This window comes from Ranitomeya imitator, chromosome 6, assembly GCF_032444005.1.
Source record: "Ranitomeya imitator isolate aRanImi1 chromosome 6, aRanImi1.pri, whole genome shotgun sequence".
Classification (NCBI taxonomy): Eukaryota; Metazoa; Chordata; class Amphibia; order Anura; family Dendrobatidae; genus Ranitomeya; species Ranitomeya imitator.
The window spans coordinates 197,265,417-197,288,096 of NC_091287.1; the positions used below are offsets into that span (position 1 = coordinate 197,265,417).

A 22,680-nucleotide genomic window follows, 5' to 3' on the forward strand; every position below is an offset into this window, starting at 1 on the left:
CAGATCCGGGGCCCTACTGTTGTGCTTCTACTGATCGGGCCCCATCGTGCACTAAAATACTGTGCACTGCAGCGCACACGTCGGCGCTGGGGCCCGGGAGCCGTTTTGGAGCTGTGAACGGCCGTCTCACCTAGTCGGCTGCGCAGCTCCTGCTTGGCTGTAGCTGGAATGTATGGGCTCCCTGCAGGTCCTGACTACAGCCATTACATTCTAGCTGTCTCAGTAGTGAATGTGCTAGAATGTAGGGGCTCCTGTCAGGTCCTCTCAGCAGCCCATACATTCTATCTGCTGCTTCACTGCTGGAAACACTAGACGCCCCGGGAACGACTGAGGTAAGTATAAAAAACATTTTTGTTTTTTTAAATAGGTGAGGTGGGGGGGAGTGAGACTGCACATGATGAAATGATAGGGGGCTGCAGATGATGAAGTGTGTTTTAGGGAGTTCTGCACATGATGAAATAATAGGGGGCTGCAAATGATGAAGTGTATTTGAGGGGGTTCTGCACATGAAATGATAGGGGGCTGCAAATGATGAAGTAAGGGGGACTGCAGATGAAGTGAAGGGGGATAGGGGACTGCAAATGATGTGGGGGTGATGGGAACTGCAAATGATGTGGGGGTGATGGGGACTGCAAATGATGATGTGGGGTGATGGGGACTGCAAATGATGTGGGGGTGATGGGGACTGCAAATGATGTGGGGGTGATGGGGACTGTAAATGATGATGTGGGGTGATGGGGACTGCAAATGATGATGTGGGGGTGATGAGGACTGCAAATGATGTGGGGGTGATGGGGACTGCAAATGATGATGATGTGGGGGTGATGGGGACTGCAAATGATGTGGGGGGAATGCAAATGATGATGTGGGGGTGATGAGGACTGCAAATGATGTGGGGGTGATGGGGACTGCAAATGATGATGATGTGGGGGTGATGGGGACTGCAAATGATGTGGGGGGACTGAAAATGATGTGGGGGTGATGGGGACTGCAAATGATGTGGGGGTGATGGGGACTGCAAATGATGTGGGGGTGATGGGGACTGCAAATGATGTGGGGGTGATGGGGACTGCAAATGATGATGATGTGGGGGTGATGGGGACTGCAAATGATGTGGGGGAATGCAAATGATGATGTGGGGGTGATGGGGACTGCAAATGATGTGGGGGTGATGGGGACTGCAAATGATGTGGGGGTGATGGGGACTGCAAATGATGATGATGTGGGGGTGATGGGGACTGCAAATGATGTGGGGGGAATGCAAATGATGATGTGGGGGTGATGGGGACTGCAAATGATGTGGGGGTGATGGGGACTGCAAATGATGATGATGTGGGGGTGATGGGGACTGCAAATGATATGGGGGAAATGCAAATGATGATGTGGGGGTGATGGGGACTGCAAATGATGTGGAAGGTGATGGGGACTGCAAATGATGTGGGGGGACTGCAAATGATGATGTGGGGGTGATGGGGACTGCAAATGATGTGGGGGTGATGGGGACTGCAAATGATGTGGGGGTGATGGGGACTGCAAATGATGTGGGGGTGATGGGGACTGCAAATCATGTGGGGGTGATGGGGACTGCAAATGATGTGGGGGAATGCAAATGATGATGTGGGGGTGATGGGGACTGCAAATGATGTGGGGGTGATGGGGACTGCAAATGATGTGGGGGTGATGGGGACTGCAAATGATGATGATGTGGGGGTGATGGGGACTGCAAATGATGTGGGGGGAATGCAAATGATGATGTGGGGGTGATGGGGACTGCAAATGATGTGGGGGTGATGGGGACTGCAAATGATGATGATGTGGGGGTGATGGGGACTGCAAATGATATGGGGGAAATGCAAATGATGATGTGGGGGTGATGGGGACTGCAAATGATGTGGAAGGTGATGGGGACTGCAAATGATGTGGGGGGACTGCAAATGATGATGTGGGGGTGATGGGGACTGCAAATGATGTGGGGGTGATGGGGACTGCAAATGATGTGGGGGTGATGGGGACTGCAAATGATGTGGGGGTGATGGGGACTGCAAATCATGTGGGGGTGATGGGGACTGCAAATGATGATGATGTGGGGGTGATGGGGACTGCAAATGATGTGGGGGGAATGCAAATGATGATGTGGGGGTGATGGGGACTGCAAATGATGTGGGGGTGATGGGGACTGCAAATGATGTGGGGAAGATGGGGACTGCAAATGATGATGATGTGGGGGTGATGGGGACTGCAAATGATGTGGGGGGAATGCAAATGATGATGTGGGGGTGATGGGGACTGCAAATGATGTGGAAGGTGATGGGGACTGCAAATGATGTGGGGGGACTGCAAATGATGATGTGGGGGTGATGGGGACTGCAAATGATGTGGGGGTGATGGGGACTGCAAATGATGATGTGGGGGTGATGAGGACTGCAAATGATGTGGGGGTGATGGGGACTGCAAATGATGGGGGACTGCAAATGATGATGTGGGGGTGATGGGGACTGCAAATGATGATGATGTGGGGGTGATGGGGACTGCAAATGATGTGGGGGGAATGCAAATGATGATGTGGGGATGATGGGGACTGCAAATGATGTGGAGGTGATGGGGACTGCAAATGATGTGGGGGGACTGCAAATGATGATGTGGGGGTGATGGGGACTGCAAATGATGTGGGGGTGATGGGGACTGCAAATGATGTGGGGGTGATGGGGACTGCAAATGATGATGTGGGGGTGATGGGGACTGCAAATGATGAGGGGGAAAGGAAATGATGATGGGGTGATGGGGACTGCAAATGATGTGGGGTTGATGGGAACTGGAAATGATGTGGGGGGACTGCAAATGATGATGTGGGGGTGATGGGGACTGCAAATGATGTGGGGGTGATGGGGACTGCAAATGATGTGGGGGTGATGGGGACTGCAAATGATGTGGGGGTAATGGGGACTGCAAATGATGATGTGGGGGTGATGGGGACTGCAAATGATGTGGGGGTGACGGGGACTGCAAATGATGATGTGGGGGTGATGGAGACTGCAAATGATGATGTGGCGGTGATGGGGACTGCAAATGATGTGGGGGGACTGCAAATGATGATGTGGGGGTGATGGGGACTGTAAATGATGTGGGGGGACTGCAAATGATGATGTGGGGGTGATGGGGACTGCAAATGATGTGGGGGTGATGGGGACTGCAAATGATGTGGGGGTGATGGGGACTGCAAATGATGATGTGGTGGTAATGGGGACTGCAAATGATGATGTGGGGGTGATGGGGACAGGAAATGATGTGGGAGTGATAGGGACTGCAGATGATGAAGTGTGTTTGAGGGGGTTCTGCACATGATGAAATGATAGGGGGCTGCAAATGATGAAGTAAGGGGGACTGCAGATGAAGTGACAGGGGGGGATAGGGGACTAAATGATGATAGGGGACTAAATGATGAAGTGGGGGTGATAGGGACTGCAGATGAAGTGAGTGTGAGGGACGTGGACAGCAATTGAATTGAAGGTGGGGGTGGGAAGAGCAAATAATGAATTTTGAGGGTGGGGAAGAGCAATTGATAATGAATAGAGGGTGGGAGAGAGAGAAGACATGGCAATGAATTGAGGCAGAAGGGGCATGTAACTATAATGAATTGGGGTAAGGGTTAGAGCGGGAGGTAAATAGTGGGGGTCATTGAGGATAAAGTGACTGGTAATAAATTGGGAGAAAGAATACAGGTGCTAATTAATTTATATATTAAATGGGGAAAGTGGCTATATACAGATAGTGGGGGCAGTGTCAGATTATAATTTATATTTGGAATGGTGGGTTGCATAATAACTAATTGTATATTAATGGTGGGTGAACGTCTGTAGTCAGATGTGTAGTGTAGAAGAAAGGGAAAAAATGGGGAATGTGCTCTGGAAGCGGTGCTCTAGATAACTGTGTTATTTTATGCAGAGACGAGTCCTGGCAGAAAGAAGTTATAGCAGTCAGCGCTGGATTAAAAAGAAACGCAAAGATGAAGGACTTTAGCTAGAGACGTCACTGGTGAGTATGTTACCTGTACACTGACACCATACACTGTATACTGTATACAGAGCTCCTGTTTATAATGTCACTGGTGATCACTATATTATCTGTACACTATACACAGAGCTCCTGTGTATAATGTCACTAGTGATCGCTGTATTACATGTACACTGTACCCTATATACAGAGCTCCTGTGTATAATGTCACTGGTGATACCTGTATTACCTGTACACTGACACTATATAAAGAGCTCCTGTGTATAATGGCATCGGTGACCACTGTATTACCTGTACACACACTGCATACTAAGTACAGATCTCCTGTGTATAATGGCACTTATGGTGATAGTATTTTTTCTAAATTAATGATCAGTATTGTACTATTCAGTCACGATGTGGTGGTAATATGTTGTCCGGCCATGGTGTAGCGGTATTTGTTCCTTGTATGTGCTATTATTCGGTCACTGTGTGGTGGTAATATGTGGTCTGGACATGCTGCGGTGGCATTTGTCCCTTGCATGTGATATTGTTCAGTCACTGTGGTGGTAATATGTGGTCTGCACATGGTGTGGCGGCATTTGTTCCTTGTATGTGCTATTATTCGGTCACTATGTGGTGATAATATGGTGTCTGGTCATGGTGTGGTGGTATTTGTCCCTTGTATGTGGTATTATTGGTCATTTGAAAAATGTAAAAATAAATAAAAATACACCTAAATTGTATTGCATATTTTAACAAATGTTTAATAGGTTAGAGTAGAGTAGGGCCCGGCCAAAAGAGTCTACCTTGTTGTCGTCTCAGATTAAAAAAAAACTTTTGGCCAAAACAAAAGCTGCTGGCTATGTGTTTAATCTGGTGATGGGAACTGTTAATGTGTGCTTTGCGAGAAGTGGAGTTTTGCCAAGAGACAGCTCTGGGGCTGTGGACAGTTCGAGGGGTGGAGGCGGGGGTGGAGCCTGGGCGGAGTCTTAAGAGGGCCCTGAAAATTTTTCCAGTATGGGGCCCTGAAATTCCTAGTGGCACCCCTGGGTACTGTCTCCAAAGTAATGACTGCGTTTGAAAGAGAAGGAAAAACATCCGCAGCAAAGCACAGGTCCAGCCGAAAGTCGAAGTTGACTGAGAGAGACCGTCGGACTCTAAAGCGAATTGTGAGAGAGGATCGCAAGACCCCATCTCCACAAATCACTGCTGAGCTCAATGAACTCCTACAGAACCCAGTTTCCATGAAAACTGTTCATCTGGATTCCACGGAAGAGCTGCAATTAGAAAACCGCTGCTCTCAATGACAAATGTTTCCAAGCGTTTAGAGTGGTGTACAAACCTCCAGAATTGGTCCCTCGAGCAGTGGAAACATGTGATATTCTCAGATGAGTAGTGTTGAGCATTCCGATACTGCAAATATCGGGTGTCGGCCGATATTCGCTGTATCGGAATTCCGATACCAAGTTCCAATATTTTTGCGTTATCGGAAGTTCCTATAGTGCAATTATGCAGTATAATGAAGTGTGGGCGTTGCGTGGGCGGAGACTGGGTGTGTGTGTGCGAGCGGTGTCTGTGCGTGACCGTGGGGCTCTCTGCGTGTGTGCCGGGGCTCAATGCGGCATGCGGGGTCTCTGTGCGGCGGGCGGGGTGTCTCTGTGGTGGGCAGGGTCTCTGTGCAGCGGGCGTGGTCTCTGTGGGTCGTGCGGCGTGTCTGCGGGGCGTGCGGGGTGTCTCTGTGGCGGAGGAATCCCTTCCTCCCGCCATTGTGTTTCTGGGGTCCCTGGAGAGCGGTCGCAACAGCTGTTGCTGCCGTTCTCAACGGGAGATCGTCGTGGGACACTCGTGGATCTCTGCGGACAGGGAGTATATTGGTTGTTTGTTTTTTCACCTTTTTTTACAGGTTGACACTGGCTTCGGGGATCAAAATGACAAGTAATGGTGAGTATGAACTCTATTTTCAATGTAATGTATGGAGTATTTTTTTTTTTTTCATTCAACACATTAGCCGGATGATGGGACTACTACTGTCCCATGATTGGATAATGTGTCAATCACTATCAGTGTAGTAGGCAACGTCCGATGGGACTTGTAGATGCCCACACTGAGACACCCCGCACACTGCAGAGACACCCCGCACACCGCAGAGACACCCCGCACACCGCAGAGACACCCCTCACACCGCAGAGACACCCCGCACGCCCCACAGAGACACCCCTCACGCCCCGCAGAGACACCCCGCACACCCTGCAGAGACCCCAGCCGCCGCACAGAGACCACACCCGCCACACAGAGACCACGCCTGCCACACAGAGACCACGCCCACCACACAGAGACCCCGCCCGCCGCAGAGACACCCCACACGCCCTACAGAGACACCCCCGCCACACAGAGACCACGCCCGCTGCACAGAGACCCCACCCACTGCAGAGACACCCCGCCCGCCACAAAGACACCCCCCCACATGCCACACAGAGACACCTCGCACGCCGCACAGACCCCAGAGAGCCCCGGTAGGCAGGTACACATCCCTGGCAGGCCCGCACAGACCCCGCCCGCACAGACACTCAGTGTCCGCCCACGCACCGCCCACACTCTTCCCCCCTCCGGAACAGGATGTTTAAGGACAGAAAGGGCTTATTTATATTCTGATATTTGTGTCTCATTGACTTGCATTGGTATCAGGTATCGGTATCGGCGATATCCGATATTTTTTGGATATCGGCCGATCCAATCCGATACCGATACTTCTGGGTATCGGAAGGTATCGCTCAACACTACAAACGAGTCATCGTTTACCCTATTTCTGACATCCGGCCGAGTGTACGTTTGGAGACAGCCGAAAGAAGCATTCCATCCAGACTGACTACTCCCAACCTTAAAACATGGCGGAGGTTCTGTGATGATCTGGGGTGCTTTTCATGGAGATCTGCCGGGCCAATGATATCCCTTCATGGAAGAATTAGCAGCCGAGATTATTTAGGCATTTTGGCCGACCAAGTGCATCAAATCGTTCAAGCACTGTTCCCAGAGGTAAACGCCATCTTTCAGGATGATAATGCACAAATTCATACAGCTAGAATCGTTAAAGCATGGCACGAGGAGCATTCTAATGAAGTGAGCATCTCATCTGGCCCCCACAATCCCCAGACCTCAACATTATTGATGATTTATGGTCGATTTTAGAGATTCAAGTTAGACATCGATTTCCGCCGCCATCATCGCTCAAAGAACTGGAGGGTGTTTTAACTGCAGAATGGGCTAAAATTCCGTTGGAAACAATTCACACCTTGTATGAATCCATACCTCGGAGAATTGAGGCTGTAATCGCCACAAAAGTTGGACTCACACCATATTAAACTAACTTTTGTTGATGTTTCCATGTGTTTCCATTATTTGGTCCAACCCCAGGATGGATATATATATATATATATATATATATATATACAGTTACAGTGGGGCAAAAAAGTATTTAGTCAGTCAGCAATAGTGCAAGTTCCACCACTTAAAAAGATGAGAGGCGTCTGTAATTTACATCATAGGTAGACCTCAACTATGGGAGACAAACTGAGAAAAAAAATCCAGAAAATCACATTGTCTGTTTTTTTATCATTTTTTTTTGCATATTATGGTGGAAAATAAGTATTTGGTCAGAAACAAACAATCAAGATTTCTGGCTCTCACAGACCTGTAACTTCTTCTTTAAGAGTCTCCTCTTTCCTCCACTCATTACCTGTAGTAATGGCACCTGTTTAAACTTGTTATCAGTATAAAAAGACACCTGTGCACACCCTCAAACAGTCTGACTCCAAACTCCACTATGGTGAAGACCAAAGAGCTGTCAAAGGACACCAGAAACAAAATTGTAGCCCTGCACCAGGCTGGGAAGACTGAATCTGCAATAGCCAACCAGCTTGGAGTGAAGAAATCAACAGTGGGAGCAATAATTAGAAAATGGAAGACATACAAGACCACTGATAATCTCCCTCGATCTGGGGCTCCACGCAAAATCCCACCCCGTGGGGTCAGAATGATCACAAGAACGGTGAGCAAAAATCCCAGAACCACGCGGGGGGACCTAGTGAATGAACTGCAGAGAGCTGGGACCAATGTAACAAGGCCTACCATAAGTAACACACTACGCCACCATGGACTCAGATCCTGCAGTGCCAGACGTGTCCCACTGCTTAAGCCAGTACATGTCCGGGCCCGTCTGAAGTTTGCTAGAGAGCATTTGGATGATCCAGAGGAGTTTTGGGAGAATGTCCTATGGTCTGATGAAACCAAACTGGAACTGTTTGGTAGAAACACAACTTGTCGTGTTTGGAGGAAAAAGAATACTGAGTTGCATCCATCAAACACCATACCTACTGTAAAGCATGGTGGTGGAAACATCATGCTTTGGGGCTGTTTATTTGCAAAGGGGCCAGGACGACTGATCCGGGTACATGAAAGAATGAATGGGGCCATGTATCGTGAGATTTTGAGTGCAAACCTCCTTCCATCAGCAAGGGCATTGAAGATGAAACGTGGCTGGGTCTTTCAACATGACAATGATCCAAAGCACACCGCCAGGGCAATGAAGGAGTGGCTTCGTAAGAAGCATTTCAAGGTCCTGGAGTGGCCTAGCCAGTCTCCAGATCTCAACCCTATAGAAAACCTTTGGAGGGAGTTGAAAGTCCGTGTTGCCAAGCGAAAAGCCAAAAACATCACTGCTCTAGAGGAGATCTGCATGAAGGAATGGGCCAACATACCAACAACAGTGTGTGGCAACCTTGTGAAGACTTACAGAAAACGTTTGACCTCTGTCATTGCCAACAAAGGATATATTACAAAGTATTGAGATGAAATTTTGTTTCTGACCAAATACTTATTTTCCACCATAATATGCAAATAAAATGTTAAAAAAACAGACAATGTGATTTTCTGGATTTTTTTTTCTCAGTTTGTCTCCCATAGTTGAGGTCTACCTATGATGTAAATTACAGACGCTTCTCATCTTTTTAAGTGGTGGAACTTGCACTATTGCTGACTGACTAAATACTTTTTTGCCCCACTGTATATGAAAAAGTTTGGGCACCCCTATTAATCTTAAGCTTAATATTTTATAAAAATAGTTTTTTTTTGCAACAGCTATTTCAGTTTCATATACAGTGGGGCAAAAAAGTATTTAGTCAGTCAGCAATAGTGCAAGTTCCACCACTTAAAAAGATGAGAGGCGTCTGTAATTTACATCATAGGTAGATCTCAACTATGGTAGACAAACTGAGAAAAAAAAATCCAGAAAATCACATTGTCTGTTTTTTTAACATTTTATTTGCATATTATGGTGGAAAATAAGTATTTGGTCAGAAACAAACAATCAAGATTTCTGGCTCTCACAGACCTGTAACTTCTTCTTTAAGAGTCTCCTCTTTCCTCCACTCATTACCTGTAGTAATGGCACCTGTTTAAACTTGTTATCAGTATAAAAAGACACCTGTGCACACCCTCAAACAGTCTGACTCCAAACTCCACTATGGTGAAGACCAAAGAGCTGTCAAAGGACACCAGAAACAAAATTGTAGCCCTGCACCAGGCTGGGAAGACTGAATCTGCAATAGCCAACCAGCTTGGAGTGAAGAAATCAACAGTGGGAGCAATAATTAGAAAATGGAAGACATACAAGACCACTGATAATCTCCCTCGATCTGGGGCTCCACGCAAAATCCCACCAGTGGGGTCAGAATGATCACAAGAACGGTGAGCAAAAATCCCAGAACCACTCGGGGGGACCTAGTGAATGAACTGCAGAGAGCTGGGACCAATGTAACAAGGCCTACCATAAGTAACACACTACGCCACCATGGACTCAGATCCTGCAGTGCCAGACGTGTCCCACTGCTTAAGCCAGTACATGTCCGGGCCCGTCTGAAGTTTGCTAGAGAGCATTTGGATGATCCAGAGGAGTTTTGGGAGAATGTCCTATGGTCTGATGAAACCAAACTGGAACTGTTTGGTAGAAACACAACTTGTCGTGTTTGGAGGAAAAAGAATACTGAGTTGCATCCATCAAACACCATACCTACTGTAAAGCATGGTGGTGGAAACATCATGCTTTGGGGCTGTTTCTCTGCAAAGGGGCCAGGACGACTGATCCGGGTACATGAAAGAATGAATGGGGCCATGTATCGTGAGATTTTGAGTGCAAACCTCCTTCCATCAGCAAGGGCATTGAAGATGAAACGTGGCTGGGTCTTTCAACATGACAATGATCCAAAGCACACCGCCAGGGCAACGAAGGAGTGGCTTCGTAAGAAGCATTTCAAGGTCCTGGAGTGGCCTAGCCAGTCTCCAGATCTCAACCCTATAGAAAACCTTTGGAGGGAGTTGAAAGTCCGTGTTGCCAAGCGAAAAGCCAAAAACATCACTGCTCTAGAGGAGATCTGCATGGAGGAATGGGCCAACATACCAACAACAGTGTGTGGCAACCTTGTGAAGACTTACAGAAAATGTTTGACCTCTGTCATTGCCAACAAAGGATATATTACAAAGTATTGAGATGAAATTTTGTTTCTGACCAAATACTTATTTTCCACCATAATATGCAAATAAAATGTTAAAAAAACAGACAATGTGATTTTCTGGATTTTTTTTTCTCAGTTTGTCTCCCATAGTTGAGGTCTACCTGTGATGTAAATTACAGACGCCTCTCATCTTTTTAAGTGGTGGAACTTGCACTATTGCTGACTGACTAAATACTTTTTTGCCCCACTGTATCTAATAACTGTTGGACACAGTAATGTTTCTGCCTTGAAATGAGGTTTATTGTACTAACAGAAAAATTCTATACACATTTGATAGGGTTTTATATAACCTGTATGTACCGACATTATTCCCCTGGCACACTGCATTTTATCTACACTATTTTTTCCTGGGGATTCCTTAGCATATATACTGTGTGTGTATATATATATATATATATATATATATATATATATATATATATTTTTTTTTTTATTTTTTTTTTGTCAGTGGGGTGAGCGCATGACCTGATTGCAGACCCGAGGGATGGTCGGCTAGCGGTATTTTTGGGGTTTGGTGATGCCGAGTCGTACTCATGGACGACCTGGCGCTGCCGGACCCACCACCGCTATCAGACTTCCCTTTTCATTCGGGTACCTGTCATCTGTGCATGCGCCGATATCCCCATGGACAAAGATAGTCCGTACATTTACACATATGGGAGGTGGCCTTTGAGCGCTTCCGGTCTCCGTACATTTTGTGCGGAGACTCAGGCGCCTGCGTTATACACTTACATACATAGTGGTTGTTCGTACGCCACTAAACACAGGAAGTCCTTCCGCAGTACTTCCGATCTCCGTACACTCTGTACGGAGATTCGGGCGCCTGCGCAGTACATTTACACAGACAGAGGAAGTCCGTACGCCACCCTCCACAGGATATCCCTTCATGTAGCTTCCGGTCTCCGTACATTGTGTGCGGTAGAATCGGGCGCATTCGCGATATAGGTCGATCTTGCTCTCCCCCAGCTGTTTGGCGGTATCTTGTTAATGTAGCCCAATGAACGGCGCACTTTACGGTATATATACCGGTTAGCCCTCTGCCCTGACACGCCTCCAGAAGAAGCAAACGCGAAACGCGCGTCGGGGCAGAGGGACGCCGGGGCATTCACCCAGCACGCACTACAAGGTACTTAGTCCATACCATCCTCTACATATATGTTATTTAGATCTGAGCCACTATTGTTGGGAGCATAAATACAAATTGGTTATTCCCGCTAGGGCGATTCACTTATCCCACTAAGCACTATTGTATTGCTTTCTATAGCTCTTAACAATGGGGACTTTTATATTGGCCTAGGCTGGTTTTGTAGATGGTTTATCATTATTGTATGTGTCAGTGCATATCTGGGTTTTAGAATTTGCCTTTGGCAGTTTAGTACCTCTTTTTGTGGATTTTGCACCTTTCTTGGCTTGTAGTGTAATGTAATTTTACATGTTTTATATTTGACCATAATAAAATTGTTATATTTTTATCAAGTACCATAGTGTAGATCATTTCACTTTTCTGGTCACACTGTCTGTGAGGGATATATTGCTAGCTGGTTTTGCAACAGCTATTTCAGTTTCATATATCTAATAACTGTTGGACACAGTAATGTTTCTGCCTTGAAATGAGGTTTATTGTACTAACAGAAAATGTGCAATCTGCATTCAAACAAAATTTGACAGGTGCATAAGTATGGGCACCCCACCAGAAAAGTGACATTAATATTTAGTAGATCCTCCTTTTGCAAAAATAACAGCCTCTAGTCGCTTCCTGTAGCTTTTAATGAGTTCCTGGATGAAGGTATTTTTGACCATTCCTCTTTACAAAACAATTCCAGTTCAGTTAAGTTTGATGGTCGCCGAGCATGGACAGCCCTCCTCAAATGATCCCACATATGTTCAATGATATTCAGGTCTGGGGACTGGGATGGCCATTCCAGAACAGTGTAATTGTTCCTCTGCATGAATGCCTGAGTAGATTTGGAGTGGTGTTTTGGATCATTGTCTTGCTGAAAGGTCCATCCCCTGCGTAACTTCAACTTTGTAACTGATTCATGAACATTATTGTCAAGAATCTGCTGATACTGAGAGGAATCCATGCGTCCCTCAACTTTAACAAGATTCCCGGTGCGGGCATTGGCCACACAGCCCCAAAGCATGATGCAACCTCCACCAAATTTTACTGTGGGTAGCAAGTGTTTTTCTTGGAATGCTGTGTTTTTTGGCCGCCATGCATAATGCCTTTTTGTATGACCAAACAACTCAATCTTGGTTTCATCAGTCCACAGGACATTCTTCCAAAATGAAATTGGCTTCTTCAAATGTGCTTTTGCATACCTCAGCCGACTCTGTTTGTGGCGTGCTTGCAGAAACGGCTTCTTTCGCATCACTCTCCCAAACAGCTTCTCCTTGTGCAAAGTGCGTTGTATAGTTGACTGATGCACAGTGACACCATCTGCAGCAAGTTGATGCTGCAGCTCTCTGGAGGTGGTCTGAGGATTGTCCTTGACTGATCTCACCATTCTTCTTCTCTGCCTTTCTGATGTTTTTCTTGGCCTGCTACTTCTGGCCTTAACAAGAATTGTACCTGTGTTCTTCCATTTCCTTACTATGTTCCTCACAGTGGAAATTGACAGGTTAAATCTCTGAGACAGCTTTTTGTATCCTTCCCCTGAACAACTATGTTGAATAATCTTTGATTTCAGATCATTAGACAGTTGTTTTGAGAAGCCCATGATGCCACTCTTCAGAGGAGATTCAAACAGGAGAACAACTTGCAAGTGGCCACTTTAAGTAGCTTTTCTCATGATTGCATACACCTGGCTATGAAGTTCAAAGCTTAATGAGGTTAGAAAACCAAAAAAAGTGCTTTAGTAAGTCAGTAAAAAGTAGGTAGGAGTATTTAAAACAAGAAAATGTTAAAGGTGCCCATACTTATGCACCTGTCAAATTTTGTTTGAATGCAGATTGCACATTTTCTGTTAGTACAACAAACCTCATTTCAAGGCAGAAATATTACTGTGTCCAACAGTTATTAGATATATGAAACTAAAATAGTTGTTTAAAAAAAAACTATTTTTATAAAACATTAGGAGTGCCCAAACTTTTTCATATAACTGTGTGTGTGTGTGTGTGTGTATATATATATATATATATATATATATATATATATATATATATATATATACACACACACGTAGATATGTATTCAGTACAAACTGACATACATAAACATACAACAGTATCAACAATATCAAGAATAGTTTTTTTCAAAAGGTGATAGAGGAGCCCCAGCAGAATTAGAGATATGAGATTATATTAAAATACTATTCCTAGAATTGATCATCAACATTCTCTGTAGATATGTCATAAATATTTTTATTGGGTTTAATGACATTAACTTAAGTTTAATGTCTCATGGAACATAAACCATAAGCTTTCTAATACCATGGTATCAAGGTCTCACCTTTAAAAGTAGCTGATATTTCATTATTCTTTGCACAGGTTTAATTAATAAATCCGTCAGCTGAAGTCGGTGGCCAAGGCGCTGTTTCAGATCCTGAAAGGTTAAAAGTAATTAAAATAAACTCTTTAAAAAAAAATAAACATAAAATGTACCACTAGCCTATTTGACTTTTATTTCTTAAAGGAACTATTTCAGAACAGAATGACTGTTTAATCCAAGGCAAGCGCTTGGTAAACTAAGATGTGGACAAATTTCAATAAACTTTCCCACCTGCTTGTTTTCCATCTATCTCTACCCTTCTCTGGCTCTATGAAGCCAGAGCTGTCAATCAAAGAAAGGGGGAAATAGAGAAAAAACAAGCAGGTGGGAAAGTGTATTTAACCCCTTCATGACCCAGCCTATTTTGACCTTAAAAGGATTCTGTCACCTGAATTTGGAGGGAACAATCTTCAGCCATAGGGGCGGGGTTTTCGGGTGTTTGATTCACCCTTTCCTTACCCGCTGGCTGCATGCTGGCTGCAATATTGGATTGAAGTTCATTCTCTGTCCTCCATAGTACACGCCTGCGCAATTGCCTTGTGCAGGCGTGTACTATGGAGGACAGAGAATGAACTTCAATCCAATAATGCAGCCAGCGGGTAAGGAAAGGGTGAATCAAACACCTGAAAACCCCGCCCCTATGGCTGAAGATTGTTGCCTCCAAATTCAGGTGACAGAGTCCCTTTAATGACCTGGCCATTTTTTGCAATTCTGACCATTGTCCCTTTATGAGGTAATAACTCAGGAACGCTTCAACGCATTCTAGCGATTCTGAGACTGTTTTTTCGTGACATAATGGGCTTCATGATAGAGGTAAATTTAGGTCGATAATTCATGAGTTTATTTGTGACAAAATCTGAAATTAGGTGAAAATTTTGAACATTTCGCAATTTTCAAATTTTGAGTTTTTATTCTGTTAAACCAGAGAGTTATGTGACACAAAATAGTTAATAAATAACATTTCCCACATGTCTACTTTACATCACCACAATTTTGGAAACAACATTTTTTTTGCTAGGAAGTTATAAGGGTTAAAATTTGACCAGCAATTTCTCATTTTTACAACAAAATTTACAAAACCATTTTTTTTAGGGACCACCTCACATTTGAAGTCAGTTTGAGGGGTCTGTATGGCTGAAAATACCCAAAAGTAACACCATTCTAAAAACTACACCTCTCAAGGTACTCAAAACCACATTCAAGAAGTTTATTAATTAGGTGCTTCACAGCAGCAGAAGCAACATGGAAGGAAAAAATGAACATTTAACTTTTTAGTCACAAAAATGATTTTTAGCAACAATTTTTTTATTTTCCCAAGGGTAAAAGGAGAAATTGCACCCTGAAAGTTGTTGTCCAATTTGTCCTAAGTACGCCAATACCCCATATGTTGGGGGGAACCACTGCTTGGGCGCACGACATGGCTCGGAATGGATGGAGCGCCATTTGGCTTTTTGAATGAAAAATTAGCTCCAATTCTTAGCGGACACCATGCCACGTTTGGAGAGCCCATGTGTGCCTAAACATTGGAGCTCCCCCACAAGTGACCCCATTTTGGAAACTAGACCCCCCCAAGGAACTTATCTAGATGCATAGTGAGCACTTCTAACCCCCAGCTGCTTTACAAATTGATCCATAAATATGAAAAAGTACTTTTTTCCACAAAAATTTTATTATAGGGTGGTTTCACACTTGTGTTTTTGTGTGCAGCGTTTTTTACCAAAAAAACGCATGCGTTTTTCCCCCCTATATTTAACATTGAAAACGCATGCGTTTTTTGGTGTACGCGTTTGCACGCGTTTGTGAACGCATGCGTTTTTTTACTGCATGCGTTCATTTTCTAAAATGCAACTTGTAGTATTTTTGAGGGGCGTTTTTTTGACCAAAAAAAACACATGCGTTTACATGCGTTTTTTTTGGGACAAAAAATGCATTGGAGTCAATGGGGACGCATGCGTTTTTTTGGACATGCGTTTGCATGCGTTTTTTTGACGCATGCGTTTTTTTTTTAAAGATTGAATTAACTGTAGATAAGGTTGTCTAGACACTGATAAGCCTCCCCCATAGCAGCAGGGTTATAAAAGGAAGGTTGGGGGAAGTTTCTGGTCACTTCTCATCAGACTCCAAAGAAGACAGCACCCTGCCCGGACGCATTGTTGGACAAGACACAGAGCAATGTGAGTATATCCTAGCCAATGCATTCATTTTCAATTTTTTGGATCTACATGTCCTAATTTCTTCTATTTTTTTCTTTCAACACGCATCAGAATGTCTTCTCCGGAGTCTTCGTCTGATGAGGAGTTCCAGCCACGCCAATCAGAAGTGGATCACGTGAGCGAGGTAAGTTTTTTGTCCGTCAGCTTGGTAAGTATTGACTGTCACATCGACACATGAGGCAATTTGATTTTTTTTATTTTATAGAGCACTTCAACTGAGGGACAGAGAGGTACTGAGCAGCGGAGTCAAGGTCCAGGGGGAAGACGGCAGCGGGTATGTATACCAGGCAGACTGTCCTTATTGTAATATTCTTTTAACTTCCTTTCTGTACCCTTGTTTTTCTTTAAATTTTTCTTGTATCATCCTTTTCTGAAAGTTGTCTTTCATATTCCTGCCCTTTCTCATCTTCGTGTCATTTTTTTCCCCAATGTGGTTGAGCAAACTTAAATGATTTTCTTTTAATTTTAGGTTTCACAACGGGACGACGACCGGATTGATAATGACCTGCTGATCACTCTGGTCCAGGAGCGAGTCCCGTTGTGGGACAGCCGGGATCCACAGCACGCCGTCAATAGTGTTCTCCGTCGTTTGTGGAGTGAGGTGGCCCAAGCGTTGTGGGATGGCTGGGAGAATTCCCCGCCACGGGTCCGTAATGCATTTGGTAAGTATTGCACGGCAGTGTGAAGCAACAGACCTTGGCCATGCTCTCTTGACTGTGTGTGATGAAAGAAACTTTTCGTAGTTTCTGTCATCACACACAGTCAAGAGAGCACGGCCAAAAGTCCTTTTTCTGACCATTATATTTTATTGTTATTTCACAGTGGACAAAGTAAGAACACGTTGGCGTTCCATGAAGGACCGCTTCAACAAGGACCTGCATGCAGAGAAGAGTGCAGCTAGTGGTTCCGGAGCAAGGCACCGGCTCTACAAATATCACCGTGTGCTGGCCTTCCTGAGACCGGTCCTTCTCATGAGAACGTAAGTATTTCTCACATGCCTCCGGTTGTATTGCATTGAGATAATCTGTCATTTTTAATTCCACAGGATGTACCGTCTTGTTATAGTTTGGTATTAATTTTCTGTTTTCTTTTTTCACAGCACACACTGCACGACTGTCGCCACAGGTTCTGGAGCGGTCCTTCAGCCGGCAGCCACGGACCCGTCCCAGCCATCCAGCAGCGCAGCACCAGGTGGGTCTTCCACACTCACTGGAGACCAGGGAGCTGGCCCATCAGGTCTTCCCCTTTCACAGTCCTCTTTTGCTGCACCCATTTTTGCGGGCTCATCCCGGCAGCGACAGAGGGCTTCGGATAGGTCCCTCATGCCCGAGTTTTTGCACTTGAGCTCGGTTTTACTATCAAGGCTTTAGGTGACAGAATGGATGTGTCCCATAACCTCTTAGAGTGCCGCATCCAGGATGTCGCCAAAAGCGTTGATCAAGTGAAAGCCGACCTCCAGAAGCCAGCTCATCATTTTTTTAATCAAATCCAACAGGGCATGTCGGAACACCTTAGCCCTGATCTCCAGCTGAGTGTGATGCAGGCCTGCAATGTTGCTTTTGTGCAGGCTATGCAGCAGAGTCAGAGTCGTAATGTGGCGGCATATCCAACTGTGCCGTCACTGTCACAAGTAAACACCATTCCTACCTCTGCTGCATACCACTGCACGGCCACCACTATTTCCTCTACAGGTGTACTCCACTACAGCGCCAACACGATGACGAGTGCTGTTGGACATCCCACCGCCACCACCGTGACAACCGCTGCTCCGGCTTGGACCTCCTCCGCTGACACCACAATGACGCAGGACCCTGGCGTGGCTTATCGGCCCGGCCCCCTCCCGATGCAGCAGGACCCATCCATGCAATATCGGACCGGCCCACCCCCGATGCAGCAGGACCGAGGCCTGGCATATCGGACCGGACCCACCCCGATGCAGCAGGACCGAGGCGTTGCTTTGCGGGCAGGACACCCCCCCATGCAGCAGGACCCAGGCCAGGCGTATAGGACGGCCCACCCCCCCATGCAGCAGGACCCAGGCATGGCATATCGCACCGGGCCCCCCATGATGCAGCACGACCAAGCCATACCTTTCCGGGCAGGACCCACCCCGATGCAGCAGGACCCATCCATGGCTTTATGTTCTCCCCCACCAGCAAAGCAGCAGGACACTGGTATGGGATTTGTTTCCCCCCCCAACGATGCACCAGGACCCTGGGAGGGTTTTATGTTCCCCCCCAACGAGGCACCAGGATCCTGGGAGGGTTTTTGTTTCCCCCCCCCAACGAGGCACCAGGACCCAGGCGGGACTTTATCTTTCCCCCCACTACAATGGTATTGGACTCAGACATTGCCGAGCGCTCCACAATGGAGACGGACTGTGTAATTGTGGAGCCGGGTCCTGACGTGTCTCCCGCCCACACTTTACAACCTAGCCCAAGAAGACTTCCCCCAACCAGGAAAACCCAACGGAAAACTGGCAAAACGCATAAAAAAAAAAAAATTGATTATTCCTCCCCCATCACCTACCGATGTGTCTCAACCTTCCAGTGTGTCTCAAGCTCCTCATGTTTTAAGCCCCATCCCCGAACTTCCAGACCCTTCAAGTTTTCTTGCCCATTCTCCTGCCACCTCTGCCTCCTCCACGGTGAGCCAGGCTTCAGTTCTGAATACCCCCCAGTTACGTCACTCAACCCCAAGCCGGCGTGGTACAACCCGCCGCGGTACAAAAAAATAAATTTGGTTGTGTTTCCTCAATAAAAAAAAAGTTTATTTGCAACAATTATGTTTGGTTTATTGTGTCTTTCACCGCTCTCAATACACACCAATAAACTTCGTCACACACTTATTCTTTTGGCCTAAACATATCTCCAGTAGTATAAAATACCAGACAACATCTATATGTGTTGCTTTAGTATACAGATATGAGTTGGCCAAAAAAATAGTAGTTATTTCCATACTCTTATTTTTAACTAGTGTAGTGTCACTGTACAAAGAGAAAATGGTGGAAATCAAGTTCAGAACTCAACTGAACCGGTCAGATGTCAAAATAGACACCTGACCTATTTAGTTGATTACTGACTTGTATATTCACCATATTCTATATAGCACATTATGTGACAATGTTTGACAAACTGATGGGACGATGGTTGGCACACGCTAACTATCTATCCTCACCTGGGCAGGTGTAAGAAATTTTGAATTCATGATCATGTATATATTCATCATGAATTCATTATTTCTTACACTTGACTTGACGGGTATAGAGAGCGTGCCAGTCTTGACGCAATGACGTCAAGAAGATTACCAATAAATAAATTAAAATCTGGTTACATTATTATAAGTATGCGGCCCGTGTTTATATCATTCTTTGTAAACCAAAATAGGGAGTGCAACTGAGGTCAATTATGATTAAAAAAAAAAATTATTACCTCATCAACTATCACCCACTCCTGGTTTTGGATTACAAATTATGATATACATATCTACTGCCCATCTTTGGTCAACCTTTGTTTAGAGAGGAAAAAGACAGGAGACCTGGTGAACACAAAAAAGTTTATTAATTAGAAAAATTTGTATCAGTATTTAATAATTGGTAAACATTAACATACAACAGGACATTTAAACAACATTGTCCTGCCGTGAAACCCGTCCAATATCGGACACAAAATAGGCCACAAATTGGTCCCGCATAAGACCAACGGCTGCAGTTGACCGCATCGGGTGATGCTGAAAATCTGGCAATGGGTGTGAAACTGGTTCATCAAGTTCAATGTGGGGTCGCTCCTTAGCCATTATATAATTGTGTAGAACCACACAGGCTTTGACCACCTCGTCCACTGTTTCCACTTTTAGATTGATGGCTGTTGCAAGAATGCGCCATTTAGCAACCAGAATGCCAAAGCTGCACTCTACGGTTCTTCTGGCCCTGGTCAGTCTGTAGTTGAATATTCTTCGAGTGTGGTCCAAGTCCCTACTAGAATAGGGCTTCAGGAGATTTTCACACATCTGGAAGGCCTCATCCCCAACCATAACAAATGGCAGCGGTGGGCCTTGAGTGTTGGGGAGAGGCTGTGGAGGGGGGAAATTAAAATTGTTGCCATATACCCGACGGCCCATATCCAAGCTCTTGAAGGTCTGGGAATCATTGCCACGGCCAAAAGCTCCAATGTCCACGGCGATGAAGCGACACTCCGCATCCGCTATTGCCATGAGCACTACCGAAAAATATTTTTTATAATTAAAAAACTCAGATCCGGTTCTGGCAGGTTTGAAAATGCGGATGTGCTTCCCATCCACCGCCCCTAAACAGTTTGGAAAATCACACACGTTCAAAAATGTTTTTGATATTTCCCGCCACATGTCCACGGTGGGTACGGGTATAAACTCTTCACGGAGTACATTCCATAACGCACGACAGGTGTCCACAACAATTCCGGAGAGGGTTGAGATTCCAAGGCGGTATTGGAAGTGCAGGGAAGATAAACTCTCTCCTGTGGCAAGAAATCTAGAAGAAAAAGAAACAAAAAAAAAATTTAAGATCGGCTCTTAATGGTGTGTTTAAAAAAAAAAAAAAACACACATAGAAAACATGTCATAACAAAAAAATTGCACGGTCATTGGTTTAGTTTTGGAACGTACCGTAATGTCACTAACAGACGTTCCTCAGGTGGAATTGCTCTACTGAGCAATGTGTCCTGTCGCCTTATGGATACTTCGACACGAGACAGTAAATCCCGGAAAGAATCTTGAGACATTCTGGTATAATCCTGGAATTTCTCCGGGTTGGCATTCAGCTCCGCATAGAGCGTGTGATATGCTCCACGGGTTTCACGCACTTCAATGATGGGGTGCCTCCAAAACCGCCGATGCTGTCTCCTTCTCCATCTTTGGCGGTTTCGGTCTTGCTCCCAAGCAAAAACACAGGCAAGGAAAATTTTGAAGCTGAACTCCAGTTTGAAATAAAAGCTCTCCATTGAAAGATCCATCATGACACCGGAAACAGTAGCAAGCTGTGAACATTTCGGTACCCCTAGGGTCAATATATTGAGAGAAAATCACATACGCCCTCTCTATTCCCATTGGTTGTGTTACTGGTGACCTTTTTTTTGGGTTTTTTTTTTTTCTGAAAATTGCTCAAAAAAACGCAAACGCATGTGAACGCTGTGTTTTTTTGACGCACGCGTTAAACGCGTGCGTCAAAAAAACGCAGCGTTTACACGCGTTTACATGCGTTTTTGTCCAATGCTTTTTTTTAAAAAAACGCATGCGTTCAAAAACGCAAGTGTGAAACCAGCCTTAGTGTGGCTCTCCGCCCGTAACATCAGGCTGCGAGTTGAGTCCACCAAGTTTGCTCCTGGCTACTTGGGACCTTTCAAGGTTCTCGAACAGTGGTCTACCATCTGGCCCTTCCGACACGCTTGGGTATCACCGACACCTTTCATGTGTCCCTCCTTTAGCCCGTATACATGTCCCGGTTTTCCGAGTCATCTGTTGGGACATCGGGTTCGTCTACGGATGATTACAAGGTGAATGCTATTTTGATGTGCAAGGTGGTACGTGGCAAAAAATTTTACCTGGTTGCCTGGAAGGGTTATGGCCCTGAGGACAGGTCCTGGGAGCCTGCTGAGAATATTATGGCTCCGCAGCACATTGCTGCCTTCGAGCGTGGTGAGGCCCAGAGGGGGGGGGGTAATGTTTGGGGTCGAGTTCCCGCTTCTGTACAGGGGGAATCTCAGTCCATCTCCGCTGCGGTCTCCCATTCTTCTCCTGCCGCAGTGGAGGCTGCTCAGCGGAGATGTTGGTCCCTATGTCTTGCTCAGTCTGACTCTGTGCAAAGGGTTAGGCTACGTTCACATTAGCGTCATGCGACGCAGCGTCGCTGACGCACGACAACGCATGCGTCATGCGCCCCTATCTTTATCATTGGGGACGCATGCGTTGCGTTGTCGTGCGTTTTCGGTAAAACGCACGACGCATGCGTCGTTTCACCGCACCTGGGTGGCGTCGGAGACGCTACCTTGTTGCATTTTTCTAGCGTCCAAAAAACGCACGCGTCGCACTTGCGTCGCTCGTGCGTTGTCAATGCGTTCAATTTCCCATTGAAACCTATTGACAACGCACTTGCGTCGCGGGTGTGCGTCGTGCGTGCGTTGTGCGACGCATGCGTCGTTAGATAAAATGAAACAAAAAAGTGTCTAGACAGTGTCTAGACAGTGCAAACAGTGAGAAAAACATCCCCCATATATAAAGAAAATGTTGGATTGTTTGTCACTTCTGCTGCAGCATCTTGAGGCAAGACACCAGAGGCACATCTCCAGAACATCTAGAGGCATCACACCAGAACACCAGACGACTTCTACTATTCATCCGCTGTCCAGAGATGTAAGTATAGAATGATTCTGTGCATTTTCTACAT

The 22,680-nt window shown here is 45.7% G+C and overlaps 1 protein-coding gene across 1 annotated transcript in view; it reads right to left on the reverse strand.

Moving 5' to 3' along the window:
- The window catches only part of TRIO (trio Rho guanine nucleotide exchange factor), a 2,940,676-nt gene that overhangs the window by 205,423 nt on the left and 2,712,573 nt on the right, over positions 1 to 22,680 (reverse strand). Inside the window, 1 exon segment of the mRNA XM_069730426.1 lies at positions 14,011 to 14,103. Within this exon segment, the coding sequence (XP_069586527.1) occupies positions 14,011 to 14,103 (93 nt within the window).